At 48.1% G+C, this 24,969-nt stretch overlaps 2 protein-coding genes and 1 non-coding gene across 9 annotated transcripts; 1 reads left to right on the top strand and 2 right to left on the bottom strand.

Moving 5' to 3' along the window:
* Positions 1–1,054: 1,054 nt before the first annotated feature.
* On the bottom strand, positions 1,055–8,957 carry LOC132591602 (uncharacterized). Its single transcript, XM_060270872.1, has 3 exons — positions 7,758–8,957; positions 4,190–4,423; positions 1,055–2,719 (listed from the first exon to the last, which is right to left on the bottom strand). The coding sequence occupies exons 1-3, from the start codon at positions 8,023–8,025 to the stop codon at positions 2,523–2,525; spliced, it is 699 nt and encodes a 232-aa protein (XP_060126855.1). The 5' UTR covers positions 8,026–8,957; the 3' UTR covers positions 1,055–2,522.
* LOC118080956 (zinc finger protein 345-like) lies at positions 8,949–24,424 on the bottom strand. 7 transcript variants are annotated; one of them, XM_060270838.1, is made up of 7 exons: positions 24,085–24,184; positions 22,363–22,406; positions 21,932–21,962; positions 21,189–21,301; positions 19,718–19,789; positions 18,658–18,774; positions 8,949–16,304 (listed from the first exon to the last, which is right to left on the bottom strand). In XM_060270838.1, exons 4-7 carry the CDS (start codon positions 21,220–21,222, stop codon positions 14,032–14,034), a joined length of 2,496 nt encoding a protein of 831 aa, XP_060126821.1. In that variant the 5' UTR covers positions 21,223–21,301; positions 21,932–21,962; positions 22,363–22,406; positions 24,085–24,184; the 3' UTR covers positions 8,949–14,031. The 7 variants fall into 7 exon arrangements, with proteins under 7 accessions (XP_060126821.1, XP_034962909.2, XP_034962911.2 ...); XM_035107018.2 differs by lacking the exon at positions 22,363–22,406 and having other exon boundaries at positions 24,085–24,424; XM_035107020.2 differs by lacking the exon at positions 22,363–22,406 and having other exon boundaries at positions 19,718–19,786; positions 24,085–24,424.
* TRNAK-CUU (transfer RNA lysine (anticodon CUU)) lies at positions 18,436–18,513 on the top strand. Its single transcript has one exon. It is a non-coding gene; the product is annotated as a tRNA-Lys (tRNA).
* Positions 24,425–24,969: the final 545 nt, after the last annotated feature.

The following is a 24,969-nucleotide window of genomic DNA, read 5'->3' as shown; positions in this document are numbered from 1 at the left end:
GTAAAAACATGCTGAATCCTGGACCGTCCATGGGGCGGATTGAGAAGGTGATTGGGCCGCATCCGGCCCCTGGGCTTTGGGGACCCCCTGCCGTAGTGGGTTCCCTATCGGTAGGAGAAAACAACAGAGGCCGACCAGAATATGGTATATTGAGAAGCAAAGCAGCTAGTAAGCCTGATCTTTATTAAACTGCTGCAACAGGGTCCTCACTCCCCCACACGCAGGAGGAGAGAACCCTGAATGATGGTGCACAATCCCTTATAAAGACTTTTGAAATTGCCATCTCTGTAGCCCAAGACCACCACCACCTGAAACATCATACATACATCACAGAAGGAGGCCTTCTACAGCAGAATTCCTGTCTGCTAGGATACCCGATAATGGTCACTGATTGCATTACCTGGGCAGCCTGACCATTCTTTGGTGATGGTTAATACTTTAGTTCCTGAATCCAGGTCACAGGCTCATACACAAATATGCCCTTAAGACAGGATTTGTAAGCAAAAGACAATGGGGAGGCTTTCCCATTTCCTTCCTCCTTGCAGAGAAATAATTTGAGGTCAATTTGGGAGAGTCAAAATGGCTTCAGGATTGCTCTCCTGAACTATTTCAGACACATGGTTTATATACTTATGTGTTTGCCTTGTACATTCATGAACATTTACCGGTATATTTGGGACCTTAGAATTCTTATATGTAACAGGCAGGGGTTACGAATCTCTCTTGGCCTGAGAGGGCTGCATTCTCTCATGTCGATATTAGGATGCATCATGGTAATACTTTGGGAGTTTCCAGCACCCTGGGCCCAGGGACAGAGCTCTGCCAAAGTTTCTAGTCTACTTCTTCCACCCACACAGGAGAAAGCAGCAAGTGAGAGAGATATAGTCTGGGGGTGGGGGAGGTGTCATAGGAATTGGCAGGCACATTGCAGCTTAGCCTCACATGCTAGCAGGCTACTTTTAAAGTTTTACTTATTACAGTGGTCCCTCGACTTACGAATTTAATCCGTTCTGAATGGACCGTTCTGAACCGTTGCAGACATTTTGTATGCAAGAAAGTTTTATTTGTTTGACATATTTCGCCAAGTATTGCACAAAGGTATACAGGTACAAACCACCACAGAAGAAGAAGAGCTGGATGGGGGTTGAGAGCAAATGAATACATTCAAGATCAGTATAGACAAATCTGTCAGTCCTTTTCTACACAGGTGGGTGCTCCAAAAATATTCAGGCTGGCATAGGAGAGGGAGGGCTTGGCTATAGTACCAATCACTCACTATGAAATTTAACCGTGCTTAATAAACCCCTACAAACAATAACAAATGGTTCCGCTGCAAGATCAACTGAAGTTAATTTGATTAGTGCAAGGAGGGATCTGTAATCAGCCTCCCATTCATTCAAGGAGGGGACGGGCAGGAAAGACCTGGGGAGGAGCACCCCCCTCTTTCTTGCAAGCAAAATTTACTTTTCTGATTTGTGACCCAGCTTAACAGCACTATTTAGGCCACTCAAAGAACCATACCCAACATGAAGCTTTCTAAACAACGGTTTGTCCAATCGGCACTTGCAGTGTACATGACATGGGATACGACCACTGTTAGCAGCAGGCTGGCATCGGACACAGCGATAGGTCTCTGTATTGCGTTGATTCTTCCAAAGCACTCGAACAATAGTTTCAGTAAAATGAAGGGGGGGAATCACCCCTTGCACGAGAGCACATTTGCTATCTCACACTGTAAGCTTACGGAAAGTGCAACAGTGCTAACCCCAAAACCCGTGAGCTCACCATCTGGAGTATTGTGAATTAAAAACCCACTCAGATTATTATGACATTAAAACCCACTAGTGGGATTTGATGCACACGAGAGTTCAATGCACTGCAATGTTCAAGATCATGTCCAAAAACATTGGCTTCCTTGCATTTATCTATCATGGTTGAAGTGGGAACCAAGCTGAGAATAGAAGGAGCCAATAGCTACAAATCTCACATTTGGCTCACATTTCTTACTTGACCCTTGAGTTTTGAAGGTGAGCACACCCTCACTAGGAGGTTTTCCATGTCGCATTTAGGATGAAGATGGGCAAAAGCAGAGAAGCAGGCATCTCTAGAAAAGGAAGCTGTTTACATTTCTATTTCTGGTGGAAGGCTCGAGTTTTATCAGCTGGGCACATTCCAGACTTGACGACTCAACATCAAGAGGCCTCTTCAGAGAAGAACCATGAGGCTCTTTAATCAAACTGGGGTTTTTAATAAGGCTAGATTGAGGCAGATCATGTTGTAAGATAAATCACATCTTCATCCAAGGGAAAAGAGAGACACACAAACCAGATTGAAATCTTTTCTAACTGCAGCAGTGTTTGTCTGTAAAGATCAGATCTTGAGTACTGAGAACCTTTTGCTTTTGTATCGTACAGCATATTCTCTCTGTAGGTGCTGGGAGAATTGTGGTAGAGCTGAAACAGGAGAGTCAGGTGCTTTGGATGGCAACCAGGTTTGTCATTGGGCTACTTGGGTGAGACTGTTCAGCTCCAGTTAGCTTCATTCCCCACTTGGTTGAGTTCTTGGGTGAACTGAGAAAGGATGCTCATCTCTTGCTCAATGCCTTGGAGCCTCTCTTCAATGGTGGACAAGGTCTTCTGGAGCCTGTCCACAAGATTACTCAGTGCATCCTGGTTCATCAAGACCTTGCGGAGAGCTTCTTGGTTCTTCAGGACGGCATCTGCGCAGAAGAAGAAACTCATTTATATCCCACCGTTCCTCCAAAGCTGCCTTGAGCGCTGGCATGATTCTCCTCCCAACGACCCATTTTATCCTACCCTATTAGGTTGAACGAGGATATGAATCAGGTCCACCTAGTCCAACTACTACAGACCCGGGCTCTCAAAGCAGCCTCTCCCATCCAGGTTCCCTTAAGGAATTGCTGGATTGCGTATTGAAGAGGCGGCAGAAGATGTGGAAACAAATTTGGTGGTTATGTTGGGAAAGGGAGGGAATGGGGTGATTAATTATGGGATATTATAATGGATGGATTTAAACGGTCTGAAATTGGTATGACATAAGGAATTCGCTGAAATGTCTGGGAAATTTGGCTCCAGCAGAAGGGGGGATGGTTTTAAATACTAATATAGAAGAAAGGGAAATAGAAAATTTAAGAATTGAATTATAATACATTTCTGGTAAAAAAATGTTAAGCAAAGGGAAGAAATATAAGATAAAATAATGGGAAAGTGGAAATGATTAGATTTGGAAAGTGGATTATTAAAAACGATAAAATTGTTATGTGTAAAGTAGAATAGAAAAGTTAAGCGTAAGTATTAATAAGGTTTAAGATATTAATGTGAACATTGCTTAAATGGGTATATATAAGGGACCGAGTGGGGGGTAGTCCATAATTATATTGTTATGATAAATGATATAAATAAGATGTTTTTCTTTTTCTTTCCCTTTCCCCCCTTTTTTTTCTTTTTGGATATTCTTGTTTTAAGATTTGTTGATTTTTTTTGCATATATATGCTAATGGAAAATCAATAAAAATTATTTTTTTAAAAAAGGGGGGGGAGGAATTGCTGGATTGCAACTTCCATCATCCCTGGGCCACCTGACATGCAGGCTGGGCTCGATCGGAGTTGTACAAAACTTCTGGAGGGCACTGGATTGGGGAAGGATAAATTAATACAGGGGTTGCTAATCACCCAAATTGCATGCTTATAAGTATAAACATGGCCACCTAAAGGCAAGCAGAGGGAGAGGGCACAATACCATTGACTCTACTTAGGTTGAAGCAAAATAAAAAAAATCCTTCAGTAGCACCTTAAAGACCAACTAAGTTTTTATTTTGGTATGAGCTTTCATGTGCATGCACACTTCTTCAGATACACTTGAAACAGAAGGGCCAGACCCTTATGTATATACAGAGGGTGGGTGGTGGGTGGGTTAGGTTGCATACACACCACACATTTAAACAACCTAAGACTCCTGAGAGCTGTCATTTGTCAAGGGTGCTGGGAACTGTTGCCCTATGAGGGGTAAACTACAGTTCCCAGGATTCTTGGGCTGGTGGGCAGGATGTTCTTTAGATCTGTAGCGTGTCTGCACCCTTAGCTACACCACTGGAGAAAAGCACAGAACCCGCCAAGCCATTTGGCTTCTCGGTCAGCCAAATCCACATTCGCCAGCAGAGAATTCTTACCGAGCACCGGCGCGTGCTGCTCCCTGCCGTTGCCCAGATGCATCCCAGAGGCTGCCTTTGAAGGAGAAGTTGCCTGCCGTGGCTGCGGTGGTGACAGCGGTGACAGCGGCGGTGGCAGGGGTGACAGGGACGGCAGCAGGGGTGACAGCGCCGGTTGTAGCTGACTTTGATGTGCTCCTTCATCAGGGAACCCATGAGAGCTGACTTGATGTACTTGGTACGCAAAGTCATGCCCTATTTTGGGGAGAGAGAAAAAGCAGTCATGGCATGAGCGGGCCCAGCCCAATGCTTCCCCCACAGATGATTCTCATTTCAACATTGATGTTTGGACAGCACCTTTTAGGCTGGCCTTAGGGCATAACAATGCACACCTTTGTCCTCCTGACAGATGAGAATGACTGGGGGAGCTCAGGAGCAACAGCTGGAGAGATTACCATTACCACCACCCCCTCTGTCATTACTGCCCCCCTTTGCCTAATAGTTGGGGTGACCATGACTGCTGCACATTTGATTTGGGGCTTATCCCTACTGTGTTTTATGTGGAGAGTAAGCTTTCCAAACCACTGTTAATTCTCTCTTGTCCACATGACGTTCTCCTCTAAATCCCCGCCTTTCCATATTTTCTGTCCCAGATTTTCTCGTACCTTCTCCTTTTCAGAGTATCCCAGGGTGCATTTGATTTAAATCAAATCAATTTAAATCAATAGTCACTAAGACTTGATTTAAATCTTTTTTCCCCAGAAAGACTCATTCTTGCTGGTATAATCTTAATATTTACAACCAGATGAAGGTTTCATTTTTGGAATAATAATTTTTCCGAGTAGTTTTTACAGTTATATCAAAAAGTACTGATTTGGTTATACTATTAGAAATACTTTGACAGATAACTATGAAATTATTGTGAGGTTTAATAAGTTAACTGTTTATATTTGGACAACTTTTCTTCTGTACTTTATTGGAAGGAGAAAAATAATCATTTCCTTAACAATTTAAACAATTTATTTAACTAAAACAATTATAGCATATGTATCCATGTTTGTTAACTGATGTGGTTAAACAGTTTAAAAAACAAACAAACCTTAGACTGAGTTTTAGCACACATGAAAAACTTAAAACAAATCCTTATTTCATGATGAATAGCTTTAGGACTATAATGTAACTTAAATAGAAAGCTATCTTTAGAAAGATTTTCCCTCCAAAAGCATTTCACAGTCACACCTCGGTTTAAGTACGCCTCGGTTTGAGTATTTTCAGTTTAAGTACTCCACGGACCTGTCTGGAACGGATTAATCCACTTTCCATTACTTTCAATGGGAAAGTTCGCTTCAGGTTAAGTACGCTTCAGGTTAAGTACAGACTTCCGGAACCAATTGTGTTTGTAAACCGAGGTACCACTGTATTTTAAAAATCCAATTTAAAATTTAAAAATCCAATTTAAAATTTAAAAATCCAATTTTAATTTTAAAAAAAATCATTGATGTTTATCCACCCTGGAGTATCCCTTGTATAAGAAAATCTGGACTGAGGGAGGGGAAAGGGTAGGAAGGCAGCAATTTGGAGAACATCATACACACAAAGCAGAATTCACGGAGGTTCACATCACATCAAACAGAAAGGACATCCCCGAGTCCTCTGGCTCTCTTGGCTTAGAGGGGGTAGGTGACAAGGTCCGTTGCCACTATTCATTTCTCTTTAAGTCATATCCACACAATATATTTAAAGCACATTTCTCCCCCCCCCAAAAAAATCTATCCTTAGAGCTACAATTCCCAGCACTCTTAGCAAACCACAGCTCCCTGCAATTATTTTTGGAGAAGCCATGTGCTTTAAATGGATGGAATGGATGTGAGCTAAGTTAGGTATGAAACCTTCAAAGTTCCCGAGGAAGTAGAGTGGCAGTTTGTTGTTGGCACTCAGTCAAATCCCTGAAGGATTTGAAGGGTCCCTCCTGCGAGATTTTGCTCCTCAAGCTTCGGAGTCCAAGAGTGACTTCATCCCACAAACCAGCATATAACAATTCACCACAATGAAGTTATCTTGCCTAGCAAAATCCAAGCTGTGTAAACAGCAGTACTTTTGACCACTTCCTATTCATGACAAAGGAGCTTGTGGAAGAGAACATCCTAGTGCAGTGGCTTTCAACCAGTGCTCGGTGTCACCCTGGGGTGCCATGAATGATAGGGATGCTACAGGCAACACTGGCCTCTGTTCCTCTCCCCCCCCCCACTTGATGCCTTTTTGCGTCCCTCCCTCCTAAAGGCTTGCACAGCTGTTTGTTGCAGCAGCCCTGGCTACAAGCTCCCTCTGGGGCTGGGGCTAGGTGCTTCCCAGGCCCCTGTGGGGCAGTGTGAGGAGGCACCTCTCTTTGGGGCGGGGGGGGCAGCTCAGAGACCAGGGGTGGCAGCTGCAGCTGCCCAGAAGACTACCAAGGAGAGGGGAGAGGAGGCTAAGGGAGCCCTCCACAAAAGAGGGTGTTTGAAAAATGGTAAGAGGTTGCCAGCTCTGCAGGGAAGGGGGTGACATTACTGGACTTCTGAGCCCCACAGGGGTGCCACAGAAAGAATGTAGTTGGCCAAGAGAGCCATGGACTCAACAAGGTTGAAAACCTCTGTCCTAGTGGATTTCATCCCAATGGCTCACACCTGTCCCAGTTCCTGCTTTGCTGACCTTAAAGGCATTGGTCTACTCAAGGTAACCGTCTCCTCTTAGTAAGCTTTCTTTTCTTTTTTTTAATGAAATGGGCCCTTTCCCACTTCCTCCCTTAGCTGATGGGTAAGTCACAGAATAGAAAATGTAAGGCAACTGGCCTTTCCGGAGTGAGTTTGAAGAACTGGGGCTTCCACTGGGTTTTAAAAACTGGGGCTTTCATTGGGCCTAAACTCCTGGGCTAGGACGAGCATCTATTGCTCCGTACCAAGTTGAGCTCCAAGTCTCCAAGTGCTTAGCAGACTGGACACACCCTAATGAGAAGTTGGAAACAGCTACTCTGCTGGCTTTCTCTCTTTTTGGTGGCCAGATTTAAAAGGAGGATTTCAGAGCCTGAGAACAAATGTTCAGAACCAAACAGACCAACAAATACAACACACCCACACACCAAACTCTAAAGATCCCATCATTTTAGCTGCAGGACCCATAGCCAAGGCATGCCCCCTCCTACCCTGGCCTTTCACTCCCGAGATTTTTTTTGGGAATGGCAAGTGTTTAGCTTTGCGTTGCATTTTAAATAGTTTTCAATGACAACTACAACAGTAAAAATGTACGTCCATAGCCAAAAAGGGGCTCAGTCTCGACCCCGTTTTCATTTAATCATAATGCCCAACAGCTCATCTGCCCATGTGCAGAGTGCATTTGCCTCATTAGCCAACTACGCCTTTACATATCTGTGAATGAGTCAACTGAAGAGAAAAGGGATCTCCTAACTCCGATCGAGGAAGGTGAAGGAATCCACCTTTTTTTTTTTAAGACGTCGAACTTGAAACCCCCTCCCTGAAGCATTGCCGCTGTGGAAAGGGATTAAAAAAGCTCTTCCCAGTAACTGAGCCCTGGAGAATCAGGCGCTGCTCCTCACCCAGTTCGGCTTGCAAGTCTTCTTTCAGGGCGACGGCGCCCTGCACCAGGGCCACGATCCTTGCCCCCATCTCCTCCAGCCTCCCCACTCGCCCTTGCATGCCGGACACCTTGCAGAAACCTCGCTTCACGCCCCAGCTGACCGCCCCCCCTCCAATGATTATATAGGTGCAGAGTTGCAGCCGGACGCCGAGCGCCGCTTCCCGGCTCCCCCCCCCGCGGTTTCCCTTCAGGTCCGCCTCGATCCGAGGCCAATCAGGCTCCCGCATTCTTTCCTCCGGCTTCGTCGTTCGATTGCCTTGAAAAAAAAATCAAAGCGGGGAAATGGCGTGGGCGGCGGCCGCTTTTGCTCTCTTTTCACCCCGTTCCTCGTCTAAACGCTTTCTTCCTCGTTTTCAGTCGGGTTCTTCAGCTTTCCTTTAATTGCTGCTGCCGCTGCTATTGTACTTTTTAGAGCAGAGTGGTTCTCAAACTTTTTTTCCCTCTGCGCCGCGCTGATTTTTTTTTTAAAAATTGATAGAAATTCATCGGAAAACAAAAAAAGAGACAAACCCCTGGTAGTGCTTGATTTAGAAGAGCATCGCTTGTGATTTTTAAGAGTATGGCTTGATGCTCTTGCTCTCGTTTTGAAAAGGTATCTATCCATATTCTGCAAATAAATTATTCTGATACCATGCAACACTAAAATGTTTAAATGTCTCTTTGTCCTTGAATCTTTCTGCCACATCCTTTGAGAACCGCTGTTGTAGAGAATTTCTCTATCCTATTTACACAGGCCAAGTTATCTGTAGGAAATGACCCTGCTCCCTGGCATTTAGGCTTTCTTAGTTTATTTCCATTTTGTCGACCGTTTTACTATCCAAAAGTTCTCAAAGCAATTTGTATGCACTCACACTCTCTATTACATTTTATATCCTTCCTTTCCTCTAGGGAGCTCAGGGTGTGGCCGTACGGGACATCACCCCCAGCAACATTTTATGCTCACAACAACCCTGTGAGGTAGGGCTAGACTGAGAGAAGAGTGACGGGCTCAAGGTCACCAAGTGAGCTTCCTGGCCAAGTGGGGATTTGAACTCTGGTCTTCCAGAACCTATTTTAGCACTCTAACCACTGCGCCACACTGTAAGTACAATAAACCTGTATCAAATTATTCTTGTAACAAAATACAATTTTTTTGGGGGGGGGGAACCCCACACCCACACCCATAGCCATAATATAAAATAAATAAATTCAGAGAACACGACTACAAGGTGGTAGAATTCAAAATTTCAATCAACACAACATACATGCAATTTTGTCATCTGTTTCACACAACCACTAGAAGCCTCCGCTGCCTCAAGCATGGTATCTGTCAGCTACTCGTACTCAGCAATATTACAACCCAAGTACGGAGGGTCGCTGCCAAGCTTAAAGCAATAAGATACAGTCTTAATACCTGAAGAACTAACGGACTCATGTCCTGCTTCCATTGAACCACCTCAGATTCTCTCAACTGAGAGAGGCGTAGGATTGCAGGTGCATAGAGGGATTGCACTGTTAATTTATTTTAAAAGCAGTGTCGGGGGGGGGGTGGATCGGGACCACTGGGGCGGGGGAACTCCCTTTCACAATGTTTTCCCTTCTAGATCTCTCGCACCCCCAACTATAGGCACTCCTCCCCTCGCAAAGGAACACATCTGGTTGAAAACCAGGCTAGTTTGCCATCCAGGAGGTCTCTGTGCCTTTAAGAGTTAACCAACAGAAGTTCAACAGGGGAAGTTTCCCATGATATGGGGAAGCAGTGGCAGGAAAAACCTTCCATCTCCCTTATTTCCACCTGTTACCAAGCTGTTAGAAGCCTGGCCAAACAAAAGCAGGAGGGTATTCAGAGTTTCAAGGATGATGTTGTCTTCCTTTATTGAGGTTCACCTATATATCATATAATAATAATAATAATAATAATAATAATAATAATAATAATAGCAGCATATAGTATAATAATTGTAATAGTGATTTAAAAAAATTCTGTAGTGCTGAATTCCAAATAGAGTGAGTTCATTTCAGACAACTGTTACATTGTGATTTCCCCACAATAATTTAAAAATAGAAAATAAGAAGAAGGAAGGGTGGGTACAGAGCAAAGGATGCAGAACCACAACTGGTTGGGGCTTTCATTAGCCCCTCCACCACCCCAAAAAACAACAACTGTTGCCATAAGATTTCTTTGCTGACATCATTCAGGCGTAGTAGGTCTTAGGCGCAGGGTTAGAGTCTCCTTGTCATTGCTCCAGCATCATTTCCTAAATTGGGCAGAAGAGGGAAAACTGGAAGAAGTGGATGAAAGGCAGGGAGGATAGTCCTGCCCAGGATTTTTTTTTCTTAACTCTGTGAGGCAAGTCACCCTGATTTCCATTTTACAGATGGGGAAGTGAGTCTAAAAGATTGTAACTGGCCCAAGGCTATCCAGTGAGTTTGTAACTAAGCTGAGATTTAAGCCCAAACCTCTTGGATCCCGAGTTATTTACTTTCAAGAAGTTTCTAGTGCTCATGGTTATGTGTCTGAAACTACATGTTCAGGGGTGTGCCTGTGGTAAGTCCTCTACAGTTGCCATTCCCCATCCCGACGGCCTCTGGTTGATAATCATAGAATTGTAGAGTTGGAAGGGGCCCTGAGGACCATCAAGTCCAGGCACCCCCAAACTTTGGCCCTCCAGATGTTTTGGACTACAATTCCCATCTTCCCCGACCACTGGTCCTGTTAGCTAGGGATCATGGGAGTTGTAGGCCAAAACATCTGGAGGGCCGCAGTTTGGGGATGCCTGATCTAGTCCAACTCCTTGCAATGAAATTGCAATCCAATTCACGGCTCTGAGCATCTCTTTATTTAGCTATCAGCAGTTCGAATATGTGCAACGGAGTGAGTTCCCGTTGCTCTGTCGCAGCTCCTGCCAACCTAGCAGTTCGAAAGCACACCAGTGCAAGTAGATAAATAGGTACAGCTGTGGCGGGAAGGTAAATGACATTTCCGTGCACTCCGGCTTCTGTCACGGTGTCCCATGAAGCGGTTTAGTCATGCTGGCCACATGACCCGGAAAGCTGTCTGTGGACAAACGCCGGCTCCCTCAGCCTGAAAGCAAAATAAGAGCCACACCCCACAGTCGCCTTTGACTGGGCCTAACCGTCCAGGGGTCCTTTACCTCTTTTATTTAGCTCTATTAAAAAGTCCAGGTGTCACATGGGCAATGAGCAGCGGCTGCTCAGCACTAAGGACCTGGCTTTTTGCACATGGTCAGGGCCTGCCTTTATCACAATCACAGGTTTCAGGCCTGTCTCTTACCTCATAGGGGAGTCCCGTCTTTCCAAACAAGCTCTATAGCTGCCCCTTTAAGCAGGGGCTCGATGTCCCATGCTGTGACAATTTGCAACACCTGCTGATTTCTTCCTCTAGGGCTGTTATTAAAGGCAAAGGAGCTGGTCAGTCTTTTGCAGGTCAGCAGCAATCCTGTGATCAGCTAGGATATACAGTGGTACCTTGGGTTACAAATATTTTGGGTTACAAACACTTCGGGTTACAAACTCCGCTAACCCGGAAGTAGTACCTCGGGTTGCAAACTCTGCCCCAGGATGAGAATGGAAATTGTGCGCCAGTGGCGCGACATCAGCAGGAGGTCCCATTAGTGAAAGCGCATCTCAGGTTAAGAACGGTTTCGGGTTAAGAACGGACCTCCGGAACTAATTACATTCTTAACCCTGGGTACCACTGTAACGAAGTGCCCAAGGCGGGAGAATATACACTTCTCAGAATGAGGCGTGGGAGAGAGGAAACAGCCTCTTCCCTAAGAGACTAGGGAATTTGCTCAAACCCCATCCTCTGAATGCTGGGCCAAGAAAAGACCTGATTTGTGGAATGAACCGGTTATGGAGAAAGACAGTCCTTTAGGATATATATTCTATATTATAAATCTGGACTTCTCAGCTGGGTCCTGGCAGACTTTACTGTTAGGAACTGATGGCAGAAGGAGGTTTAGATCAATCGAGGAGCATCAACGGACAAGGCTGGTTTCCCACTAAGGAAGCGCCCCCAATGCTGATTATATAGAATCATGGAATTGTAGAGTTGAAAGGGGCCAGCCCCCTGCAAAGCGGGAATCTTTCACCCGACGTAGGGCTCAAACTTATAACCCTGGGATTAAGAGCCTCACAGTGGGGATCTGGCGATTCAAGGTTGTGCGTGGATGTGGGAATTTGGGATTCAGGGTCAACTCTGTCCTGGACCTTTCCCCCTGCGGCCTTTGAAAAGGTCACGCTATCTCATCTTTTCCATACCCTCCAACATGCTACAGAAGAACATCAAGACATGGATCTTTTCGGGCTGCATGCTCACATGAGAGGCGACTTGCACCAGAGGACCACTGCCACCGCTGGGCCCCATTTTTAGACTCAATCCCATGCTTCTTTCTTACTCTCAAGCAGCACCCATTGCTTCTGCAGAACTTGGCCAGACTGGCCCATCACCCAGTACTTGCCCTGGATACCATAAAATGCACCTGGTATCTCCTATGCATCAGCAGAAGTCTAGTGTCCAGGTCAAGGGAAGCAATAGTACCACTCTATTCTGCCTTGATCAGACTACACCTGGAATACTGGGTCCAGTTCTGGGCGCCACAAATTAAGGGCGTTAACAAATTAAAATGTTAACAAGCTGGAACATTTGCAGAGGAGGGCAACCAAGATGATCAAGAGTCTGGAAACTAAGCCTTAAGAGAAGTGCTTGAAGGAGCTGGGTACGTTTAGTCTGGAAAAGGGGAGACTGAGAGGAGATATGATAGCCATCTTCAAATATCTCAAGGGCTTGTCACATGGAGCAAGCTTTCTTTCTTCTGCTCTGGAGGCTAGGACCTGAACCAATGGCTTCAAGTTACAAGAAAGGGGGCCCAGATTAAACATCAGGAAGAACTTTCTGACGGTTAGCACGGTTCAGCTGTGGAACAGACTCCCATGAGAGGTGGTGGACTCTCCTTCCTTGGAGGTTTTTAAGCAGAGATTGGATGGCCATCTGTTATGGAGGCTTCAGCTGAGATTCCTGCATTGCAGGGGGTTGGACTAGATGATCCGGGGGTCCCTTCCAACTATACAATTCTATGATTCTATGTACCTCTAATAAGGTACATAAAACACCATTTCCATGATGCCCGCAAGAACAGAGGTATGCCTGGGTGGGAATATGCATTCCTCCTCTGCTCTGCTCATTGCAAACATCTAAGCCCATTCCCAACAACTGGCATTGTGAGCCAGTTCAGCTGCTCATGGGGGGGGGGGGGAGAACACGGTATACATTCCACCAGGGATTGTATCGCCTCATCATGAAGAGATGCCGGTCCTACCGTTGGGCAAAGTGAGGTGATTATGTAAGGAGGTAGATGCTGAAAGTGGGTGGGGAGGCACTGCTGTTTCTTCCAAGTTCCCTAGCTGTGTAACCGCCTGCCGGGGGAAGACCTGTATGCACCCTGCTGCTCTCAAGTAACACTCAGCTCCCGGTTGAGATGGCGCCATCCTCTTCTCCTCTGCCTCAGGCAGCGAAATGTCTTGGTCTGGCTCTGGACACATGATTTGCTGCACCTTTCAACACCCCCTGCATTGAAGAAACTCTGTGTGTCATTCAGCGTCGTGCTGTCACAATCGTTCTGTCAGCGCAAGCGTTTCTGCTTGCCAGGTGGAACCAACTCCACTTTCCTTCCCCCCTCCCCAGCCGTGTGCTGTTCTGGGGGCTCTCCTGACACCCCCACCCCACCTGCCAGCTGCTTTGGGAAGTCGTTTGGGGACAAAGCCCTGGTTGCCCTAGCCGGATTCCTTCATTTGGTTGGCCACTGTGAGAACAGGATGCTGGACAAGATGAGCTGCAGGCCTGATCCAGCAGGCTCTGCTTGCGCTGGCTCCCACTTGGTTGAATCCGGCCCTCTCAGAACATGGAAACACCATAAGAAGAGGCCTGTATGGGGGAGGCCCACAAGCAGCTTCCCCACGGCTTCCTCCTTGGGATTCCTCCTCCTCTTCTAAAACACTAGCTGTCTACATGCAGGAGTTTTGTTTTGTTCTTTAATGTGAAGAAGTGCTCAGATAGTCTTTCCTCCACGCCCATAAAACACCCATTCTGAAATGGTACCGTCCCAGCAGAGCTGTTACCTTGTGCTTTTTCAACATCAGCTGAGGAGCGGTGGTGGAGAAAAGGCAAATACTTCCTCTCCTGCCTAACCCTCAAGCAAAAACAGATCTGGAAGTTGAGGTTCATCACCCAGTTAGGAGGTGGGGGGAAGTTGCGGCCAACCATCTTGGGCAAGGGTGGACGCCCAGCCTGAGCTGCTTTCCCCCAGTCTCCATGTATCTGGGGGCAGGAACCCCTTCATGCCCCATCCCTGCAGACCCCCAGGATGGGCGGCATTAGGGATGGGGCTTTGGAAGGGAGTTGAGACCTCGGGCCATGTGGGAGCAGCTGGCGGGTTGCTGTTCCTGTCTCCCTCACCCCACCAGGGCGGCATGATAGAGAGAGCGGGCTCGGGAACACTCGGGGCCGGCTCCTTGTAGCGCTTGGAGCCCCCTTTCCCACCCTCGGCCCCTCCCCGCGCCCCTCCCTTGGGGGGCCGGTTGGCCGTGTGCGTGCGCTGGTGGCGGTTGCGGTGGGAGCTGCGGCTGAAGCATTTCCCGCACACGGGGCACTGGTATGGCTTCTCGCCCGTGTGGACCCTCCGGTGCCTCTCCAGGTGGGAGACGAAGCCAAAGCTCTTGCCGCAGGCGGTGCACTCGTACGGCTTCTCGCCCCGGTGGGTCCGCTGGTGCGTCAGCAGCTGGGCGCCGGCCACAAAGCGCTTCCCGCACTCCTTGCACTTGTGGGGCTTCCCGCTCGAGTGGGTCCTCTGGTGCTGCAGGAGGGTGGAGCTGACGCTGAAGCTTTTCCCGCACTCGTTGCAGCGGTAGGGCTTCTCCCCCGTGTGGATCCTCCGGTGCCGGTCCAGGTGGGAGCTGACGCTGAAGCTCTTCCCGCAGTCCCCGCAGGCGTAAGGCTTCTCCCCCGTGTGGATCCTCCGGTGCCTCTCCAAGTGCGAGCTCCAGCTGAAACTCTTCCCGCAGTCGGCGCACCCGTAACGCTTGCTTTCGGCCGCATGGGATTTCTGGTGCTTGACCAGAGACGCCAGCTCCCCATAGGTCTTCCCGCACTCGGTGCACTTGTGGGGCCTGTCTGGCGAGTGCACACGCTGGTGCCTCTCAAGGTGTGAGCTGACGCTGAAAGCCTTCCCGCACTCTTCGCACCGGTACGGCTTCTCGCCCGTGTGGATCCTCTTGTGCTTGATGAGGGCCGAGCACCAGCTGAACTTTTTCCCGCACTCCGGGCACTGGTAAGGCCTCTCTCCCGTGTGGATCCTCTGGTGCTTCACCAGTGACGAACTCTGGCCGAAGCCTTTCCCGCAGTCCGCGCACTTGTGGGGCTTCTCCCTGCAAACCGGCGGCGAGGGAGGAGGCGGTGGCGAGGGTGGGTTGGGGGCGGCCTGTTTGCGGCTGCATTCGGCGCATTTGGTGGGATCCCTGCCCCCTGCCGGGGACGTCCCGAAGTGATGGAGGGCGGCCGCGCTGAGGTAGAAGCTCTTGCCGCAGTCCACGCACTGGCGCGGCTTCTCACCCGTGTGGATCCGCTGGTGCCTGTAGAGGTGGGAGCTGCGGCTGAAGCTCTTCCCGCAGTCGGTGCACTGGTAGGGCCTCTCTCCCGTGTGGATCCTCTGGTGCCTCTCGAGGTGGGACGTGAAGCTGAAGCTCTTCCCGCATTCAGGGCACTCGTACGGCTTCTGGCCCAGGTGCTTCCTCTGGTGAGCGGCCAGGTTTGCGCTGAGGTTGAAGCCCTTCCCACAGTCCGCGCACTGGTAGGGCTTGTCGTTTGCGTGGGTCCTCTGGTGCTGCACCAGGGTGGAGCTGACGGTGAAGCTCTTCCCACAGTCTTTGCACTGGTATGGCTTCTCCCCCGTGTGGATCCTCCGGTGCCTCTCCAGGTGCGACCCGACGCTGAAGGCCTTCCCGCACTCCTTGCAGGCGTAGGGCTTCTCCCCGGTGTGGACCCTCCGGTGCCGCTCCAGGTGAGAGGTCCAGCTGAAGCTCTTCCCACAGTCCTCGCACTTGTACGGCTTGTCGCCCACGTGGCACTTTTGGTGCTTGGCCAGGGCCTCGGCCTCGGAGAAGCTCTTCTCGCACCCGTCGCACTTGTGGGGCCTTTCGTCCAAGTGAAGCCTCTGGTGCCTGAGGAGGTTGGACTTCTGGCTGAAGCTTTTGCCGCACTCGGGGCAGTGGTGGGCCCTCTTGGTCCCTTGTGGCATCCCAGAGGGCAACAGGAGTTTGGAAGCGCTCGCTGCCTGCCTTTCCTTCTCTGCCTTTCCTTCTGCTGCTTCTGTGTGCCTCGGTCTCCCTTCTGGCTGGCTCTCTCCTTCTACTGGACTCCTGTCCAGGGTGCTCTCTGCCTGGAGGTCTGTCTTGCTCAAAGCCTCTTGCTGATGATGGGTATCCTCATTCTTCCTTCTCCGCTCGTCACCTAATGAAACAAATGAAGCAAATGTGAGCTGCCTTCTGTGGTACACCTTTCACCACAACTTAACTGTTGTTGTTTTTTATTCATTTTCAATTACAATAATCCATGGTAGCCTCACTATAACAATGCCGAATTACATACAATTACCAATCCCAATCATTCGAATGCCAAATTATATAATTTAGGTTGCCTTCCACGTGCTAGAATTGATAATTTAATTTGTTTCTGCTTTCCAAGATCTTATTCCTCTCAATTACATTCCATTCAAAATAGCCACCCCTTATTTAACAACTGCAGTATTAATGACATCCATTCATCTTGGCACATTGAATGATTTATAAACTTATAGGTGAAGCTGTGTCCTTATTCCTCCTATGTGTGACAATTATTCTGTCCATGATATTCCTTCCAGTCCTTGTAAAATGTTATGTCTATCTTTTCCCAGCTGATGCTTCCATCATGCCTTGGGCAGAGCTAATATCCCATCATTATTTCAAAAGTTCTCCATTGCTCCATCACGTGGTTCATTGTTTTACAACTTTTACCAAAAAGCTCCCAAAGATCTATGTTCACGTTGTTTTACAACTTCAACATCAGCTGCGAAAATCACACTGTTCCAGTATAAGTCCTGTTTTGAAATCTTCCCGCCCATAACTTAACTGAATGGGATGGTTGGGATATAATAATAATAATAAATAATAATAATAATAATAATAATAATAATAATAATAATAATATATTATTTATACCCCGCCCATCTGGCTGGGTTTCCCCAGCCACTCTGGGCGGCTTCCAACAGAAGAATAAAATAATTGATTAAAGATTAAAAGCCTCCCTAAACAGGGCTGCCTTCAGATGTCTTTTAAAAATCTGGTAGCTGTTTTTCTCTTTGACATCTGATGGGAGGGCGTTCCACAGGGCGGGCGCCACTACCAAGAAGGCCCTCTGCATTATCATCACCATCACTTATGTGGGAAATGATGCTCCAGTTAAAATATAAATTCCACTTTTGCGAGGTGAGCAAAGGGTGAAGACACATGGAGTTCTCTGTAAATTCCATGAGGGCACTCTGTGAGCTCATATCCTCTCTTTGCCCAGGCAGGAAGGGTAATAATAATAGGAGGATAATCCTTATCACTTCTTCCCACTTGAGGAATAGTCTCTCATGCAGCTGTAGGGAAAGGATGCAGGGTCTGTGTGCCCCTGAACACAGGCACCATATTTCATCTAAACCAGGGTTTCCCAAATGTGGATCTCCGGCCATAATCCCTGACCACTGGTCCTGATAGCTAGGGATGATGGGAGTTGTAGTCCAAAAACAGCCAGAGACCCAAGTTTGGGAAGCCCTAATCCAGGCATCCCCAAACTGCGGCCCTCCAGATGTTTTGGCCTACAACTCCCATGTTCCCCAGCTAACAGGATCAGTGGTCGGGGAAGATGGGAATTGTAGTCCAAAACATCTGGAGGGCCGAAGTTTGGGGATGCCTGCCCTAATCTAAACCTAATCTAAACCATGTATTTTGTAATTTAGAAAGATACTTTTCCTGACTTATTTACTGCTATTTCCTGCTTGAATCAAATGCGCAACTTTATGTAAGCAAATAATATTACAGTATTATATTTTTACATTACAGAGTTCTGTGTTGTTATTTTGTATAGACGGATAAACAAAGGGGAAGCTCTGGTCTGCAAAAAGGCATCCTGGATAACTCTAGAAAGCTACACAACTTTGTTCCAAGTTTCCATGTTAGTGTTGGAAAGGATGGTAAATTCTTAACTCTGCTAAACTAGATGCTAATCTTACTCAAGTGAATAAGAGGAAGGATAATTAATAAACAATGTACAGTATGCTATCCTACCTTCCAAATCCATCCCAACAACTTAATCACTTAGCCCTTAATGACTGGCATCTGACTGCATCCTCCAATGCCAGAATGGGAAGAGTTGCCGGGGGGCGGGGGAGGGAATCTCTCTGTCTGGTATTTGATCTGCAATGGCTCATTCACACATGCAAGTCACCACTTGATAACCAACAGAGTTATTGAGTGTTGAACATGTAGATGAGAACCAGTCCTAGAAATGCTACGAGTGACTGAAAGCGACACAACTCATCACACCACCTCGTTGAGGTCGGACCTAGCTGGAATAGCTCAGTTGGTAGAGCATGAGACTCTTAATCTCAGGGTCGTGGGTTCGAGCCCCACATTGGGTAAAAAGATTACAGCATTGCAAGGGGTTGGATGACCCTCGTGGTCCCTTCCAACTCTACAATTCTATGATTCCTTGCCAGAATAGACCACGTCTGCTTCAGGAGAGCTGAAGTTCAATTCCATTTTTTAAAATGCTGGTTCCTCACCTGGGCTAGACTCACTTGGCACCTCCCTTCCCTCCGGCTCCTGAAAATCTGGAATCCAGGGGTCTTCCCCTCGGTCCATCCAGGAGAGCAGGTCAGGTTTGGAAAGTGGAAATCCAGCTGATGAGAAAACAAAGGTGGCACTTCAGTAAAGGTAAAAAGGTAAAGGACCCCTGGACGGATTAAGTCCAGTCAAAGGCGAATCTGGGGTTGTGGTGCTCGTCTCACTTCCAGGTCGAGGGAGCAGGTGTTTGTCAACAGGCAGCTTTCCGGGTCATGTGACCAGCATGACTAAACAGCTTCTGGCGCAACATGACACTGTGACGGAAGCCAGAGTGCACGGAAACACCATTTACCTTCCCGCCGGAGTGGTACCTATTTATCTACTTGCACTGGCGTGCTTTCAAACTGCTAGGTTGGCAGGAGCTGGGACAGAGCAACGGGAGCTCACCATTGTCGCGGGGATTTGAACCACCGACCTTCTGATTGGCAGGCCCAAGAGGCTCAGTGGTTTAGACCACAGCGCCACCCGCACCCCTACCCGGCACTTCAGTACCATGAACAGGGCCCCATCCCTCTTTCTTGCTGGGCACGGTGGCTCAAGTGACGCTTGCAGTGCAATCGTATACAGGTCTTCTCAGAAGCAAGTCCCACTGCTCACAGCCAGACTATGCTGTTACGAGAGCCACCAACGTATGGGGCAACCCTAACTGTATCTACTCAGAAGTCAATCCAACCGAATTCGCTGGGGCTTACCCCTAGGTCAGAACGTAAAAGGAGACCTGCTGGATCAGGCCAATGGCCCAACTAGTCCAGCATCCTGTTCCCACAGCGGCCCACCAGATGCCTATGAGAAGCCCACAAGCAGGATCTGAGCGCATGAGCCCTCTCTGTTCCTGAGGTTTCCAGCATCTGGTGTCTGGAAGCATCACTGCCTCTGATTCAGTTTGCAGAATTTTTCCCCTGAGTGCAGAATGCGGGTTGATACAGCAAATCATTTCCTTTGTTGCTGTTGTGTGTTTTTTCCCCTCATGGAGCACGACGTTTACTGCATGGGACTCACCTGACGCCAGTCCTCTGCGATGTGAGTCGGCCAGCGCAGTGATCCGGGGAAGGCTGATGGCCATCTCTTCTGCTAACAAGAAGATGAGAAGATGCTGTCAGAACACAAGGCAGGCTGGCCGGTGCGTTTGGCTTTGAGCATTGAGATGCCGCTGGCTAACTTCCCCCACGCTAAAGCATTCTCCCAGCGCAAACGCTCTTCACTGCAGCAACACTCTCCTCCCTACCTTACATAGTGGCTACGAAGGCCGAATGCGTCAGGGAATAAGTTTTTAAGTGCAGAAGCCACCAGAACATTCCGGTACATTCTGCTTTCAAAGGTTCTCAAGTGTTCTGGAGGGCACAGAGACGGCACAACTCTTGTCTTTCTACTGCACTACCGTATCTCCAAACTTCAAGGACGTTTGCCCCGGAGACAGTCTATATCAACTGCCTGCCAGGGAGCTAACGTACTCCTCCGTCCTGTTCTTACTTTCATTTTGGCATTTATATTCATGCAGTGTATTTTTTTTTGACTACTGAAACTGGATTTGCTCTAAGGAGCTGAGTTTTGCCTTGCTAGGGAGCTAGCAACAAACGGTAAAATGGATGCCTTAGTAAATCTCTACTCAATACATTTTCTGCCATCTGTGTCTTTATGGAATCCACTTATCTGCCAAAAGTTCTGCTATTCCACTAACCAAATGATGATCTGCCAATCAGTGTAAGCAATACTGAACCAGATGGGTCAAAAGCCTGATTTGAGATAAAGGCAGCTTCCTATTCACCCTTGCCCACGGAGTTCTTGGGGGCTTAGTAGAGACCTATAGGGACACAGGCGGCGCTGTGGGTTAAACTACAGAGCCTAGGGCTTGCTGATCAGAAGGTCAGTAGTTCGAATCCCTGCGACGGGGTGAGCTCCCGTTGCTCAGTCCCAGCTCCTGCCAACCTAGCAGTTTGAAAGCATGTCATAGTGCAAGTATATAAATAGGTACCGCTCCAAGAGGGAGGGTTAATGGTGTTTCCGTGTGCTGCTCTGGTTCGCCAGAAGCGGCTTTGTCATGCTGGCCACATGACCTGGAAGCTGTACGCTGGCTCCCTCGACCAATAATGCGAGATGAGCGCCGCAACCCCAGAGTCATCCGCGACTGGACCTAATGGTCAGGGGTCCCTTTACCTTTAGAGACCTATAGGCTTTCACTGCCAGTCCTTTATATTATGGTAATATATTTCAGCAATAATCATAGCAATAAAAACAGGCGGTCTCGCAGGCTGTTTCTTTTAAAAATCAAAGTGCAGCTAAATGTATTTTTTTATTTACCTTTTCGCTCTGACACGACAGGAATGTAGAAGGACTTGTAAAGAATGGAATGGCGGCGACAGAATGAGGAAAATGTCAATTGTGGAAGGTAATGCACGTGGCTGTCTAAAAGGAGAAGGTCCTCATGTTCCAGGGTCCACAATTGCCTCACTGGCACCGCTGGAATCCTTACCCAGAGAGATTAGCGTCTCATAATTCTCCTGCATGATATTCCAGCAGAGGGCTCAGGTGGCGAGGCCCTGCTCTCTTGCAAAGCGCACCTTTGGTCTCGGAGGCCTCTCGCATCTGTAAGGAGAAGTTTGCCCATCCATCAAACTAGCCCTGGAGGAAAACCTGCCTGCCCAATTTGAAATGCACGTTTTCTTAACCCTTTTCCTGCCCACGCGTGAATGACGTTGACTTTGGAGGTTGGAGGGGGGGGGAACAGCCCCAAGATATGACCTGTACATTGTTGCAAACATTTGAATGGATGTTTTCTTCCACATGACAGGTTCGGGGGACCATTTTCAACCCGAGGTTCCATATTTCCCTCTGGGCAGCTTTCCAAGGGCCACATGCCAGAGGTGGGCAGGGCCACAGGCAAAAGTGGGTGGAGCAACACGTTTAAATGTCACCTTTGTACCATAGACTGGTTTCTACACACTTCCACACACCTTCCAGAAAAGCGATAGGCATATTCAGAGTTCAGTGACTCATTCCTGCCAGGATAAACTTGGGGTGCACTTAGAGCATCGAAGACATTTCACTGCAGGGTTTCCCAAACTTGGGTCTCTGGTTGTTTTCGGACTACAATTCCCATCATCCCTGACCACTGGTCTTCCTAGCTGGGGATTATGGGAACTGTAGTTCAAAAGCAGCTGGAGACCCAAGTTTGGTTACGCCTGCCTGAACTATAAACCAGGACTGCACACCTACCTGAGTAGCAGGGATGGGCTCTTTGTGGTGCCTAGTGAAAAATCAGAAAGAAAGAAGGGTTAGTATGCAACAAACTGGGTATAAATAAAGGGACACTAGGGACATTTCCCCTCTTATACCTATATCCTAGGTTTCTTCCATCATGGGCCCCAAAATAGACTACATGTGGTGCCCAGGCGTTCTCCTTTCCAGCCACGGACCAGACCCAGGCCTGCTTAGCCTCAGCAAGGTGGTGGCTTCATGTTCCCCTTGGACCACACCCTGGGACTACAACTCCCATAATCCCTGTGTGGGCTGGGGCTGCTGGGAGCTAGAGTCCAGCAATATCCAGAAGGCCACAAGCTCTCCATGCCAGCCCTGGTGTCTCTGGCCCCACCATCTCAGAACGGCAACACCACGCCAATATTTAAGAACTCCCTTGTTCCACCCACCTTGGCCTTTAGATGCCTGGTGAAGGGGGTTCTTTTCCTGAGACCTTCTAGGTATTTGACAGTTTCCAGAGGGGTGACCAGAAGGGGAAGAAAGGGAGGCAGTGAGCGATTTTACTTTCTTGGGCTCCTTGATCACCGCAGATGGTGACAGCAGTCACGAAATTAAAAGACGCCTGCTTCTTGGGAGAAAAGCAATGACAAACCTAGACAGCATCTTAAAAAGCAGAGACATCACCTTGCCTACAAAGGTCCGTATAGTTAAAGCTATGGTTTCCCAAGTAGTGATGTATGGAAGTGAGAGCTGGACCATAAAGAAGGCTGATCGCCGAAGAATTGATGCTTTTGAATTATGGTGCTGCAGGAGACTCTTGAGAGTCCCATGAACTGCAAGAAGATCAAACCTATCCATTCTGAAGGAAATCAGCCCTGAGTGCTCACTGGAAGGGCAGATCCTGAAGCTGAGGCTCCAATACTTTGGCCACCTCATGAGAAGAGAAGACTCCCTGGAAAAGACCCTGATGTTGGGAAAGATTGAGGGCACTAGGAGAAGGGGACGACAGAGGACGAGATGGTTGGACAGTGTTCTCGAAGCTACGAACATGAGTTTGGCCAAACTGCGGGAGGCAGTGCAAGACAGGAGTGCCTGGCCTGCTCTGGTCCATGGGGTCATGAAGAGTCGGACACGACTAAACGACTAAACAACAACAACAACCTGCAATGCAGGATTACACTTCATGCAACTGAGAACCTGAACTACAGCCTGTGAAAGTTTATGCCATAATAATTTATTCAGCATTCACCCTAAAGTTTATGTGGTGACTGGTCTTCACTGAGCACTCATTCAGATTTGTTTGTGGGGTGTCATTTGTTAATCCCACACTTTTCAGTCTATTTCCAAGTCACTTTCCCAACTACAAATAGCCATGATTGTTTAAATATTAGTTGTACAGAGTAGGCAACCTTTGGCCTGCCTGCCAGCTGTTGCTGAACTACAACTCCCATCATCCCTGGCTTTTGGCCATGCTTGCTGTGGGTGATGGGAGTTGTAGTCCAGCAAAACATGCAGCGGGCCAAAGATTTCCCACACCTGCGCCAGAGCTTGAATCTGCTTTAATTGCGCAAACCCAAATTTCCTGGCAAAATAGTGACAGTGGAAGTGCCCTTAGTCTTTGTTTATTTTAGAACATAATGTATTTGTGTTTTTATATTGTGATTTTATGTTGTGAACTGCCCTGAGACCTGCGGGCAAAGGGTGGGATACAAAGTTAATTTAATAATAATACATTCATGGCACTTTGCAGTGCAAATGATTAACAAGGCAATAGGTCAACTAAATACACATACCTAAAAAAAGGTACTACAAACTCATTTTATGCAAGAAAATTGGGACAGTTGCTGTTTCTAATTCTGCCTGGGTTTTGCTCCCTTCCCGGGTTCATTGGTTTGTTACAGCGACCCCATTCTTATTCCGTCTTGCAGCTTTATCATTTACACGTGTTAACTGCCTTCTCCGTAGATCAAGCGGCAGAACTTGCATTGTATGAACACTAATTTTTTAAAATAAAATAAAAATCACTAAACGAAAGCATGCCCTCATGCGCCACCAGTGAACAGCAAATCCTTGGCTGATGGCAGCCGATAATTCTTCATCGCATAGCAGACCACCCGTGGAAAGTGTGGGGCGGGGATGGGGCGGGGTCACCCCCTTCTTCTTTCACCAACCTGCTGCTTGTGAATGGGAGCATCTCCCGGAGTGCCAATTCCGTGTCAAGCGAGTGCGCGCACAGCTTTGGGGGTTTGCGCAGGATGCAGCTCCGAGACGCGCAAGGCGATCGAGGCAGCAGGATGAGCCTCGGCCCCTCCCTCCACTGCCCCCACCCACCCCAGTCTTTTGCCTTCAGCTTCCTGACATACCCCCCAACCTTGGGGCATTCCCGCAGCCCGGGATCGGCTCTCGTTGCGAGCCGGAGACCTTCCCACCTTGGCCGGCAGGTCTCCCCCGGGCATCGACTCCGGCTGGGGCGCCGCCAGAGCAGCTGATCCGGCCCGCTTCTCAGCTGCATCCGAGTCACCCAGGAAGCTCAACGCCCGGAGGAAACACGCAGAGAGAGCGCGAGAGAGAAAGAGCCGCGTTTCTCTCTCTTCCCCAAGCCATACCCAGAGCCCTCTGGTGGCTGCCGAGAACGGAGCCTCCTCTCCAGGCCGGCTTGTGATGGATGGATGGGCTCAGGGGGACCCGTCGCCAGCGGCTCTGTCTCCAGCTGCGGTGCTGGGACTGCTGGCTGGTGATGTAGGAGTCAGAGACCCAGGGTGTAGATTTTGGTGTTCTTGTTGGGTTTTTGTTTTCGGTTTTTGTTTTTAATTGCATTTAACTTTTGGCTAAAATGCACCCATTCCTGCATGCCTGCATTTTGTGACTCTCGTAAATCCCTCCTACCTGTGTCAGATATAGGTATAAGCTATACTGGTAGTGTTGGGCCCCACTCTCTTGGGGCCCCCAAGAAAAAAACCTGGATGCACATTTCCAAAATCTATATACAGTATATAGAGGTCCAGTGCCGAGGGCCTGTTTGGTCCAGAAAACCAGGGCCTTCTGGCGGTTCCCTC

Source organism: Zootoca vivipara, chromosome 2 (genome assembly GCF_963506605.1).
Source record: "Zootoca vivipara chromosome 2, rZooViv1.1, whole genome shotgun sequence".
NCBI lineage: Eukaryota > Metazoa > Chordata > Lepidosauria > Squamata > Lacertidae > Zootoca > Zootoca vivipara.
The sequence above is the reverse complement of the archived record's forward strand: the minus strand, read 5'-3'. Positions and strand labels throughout refer to the sequence as shown.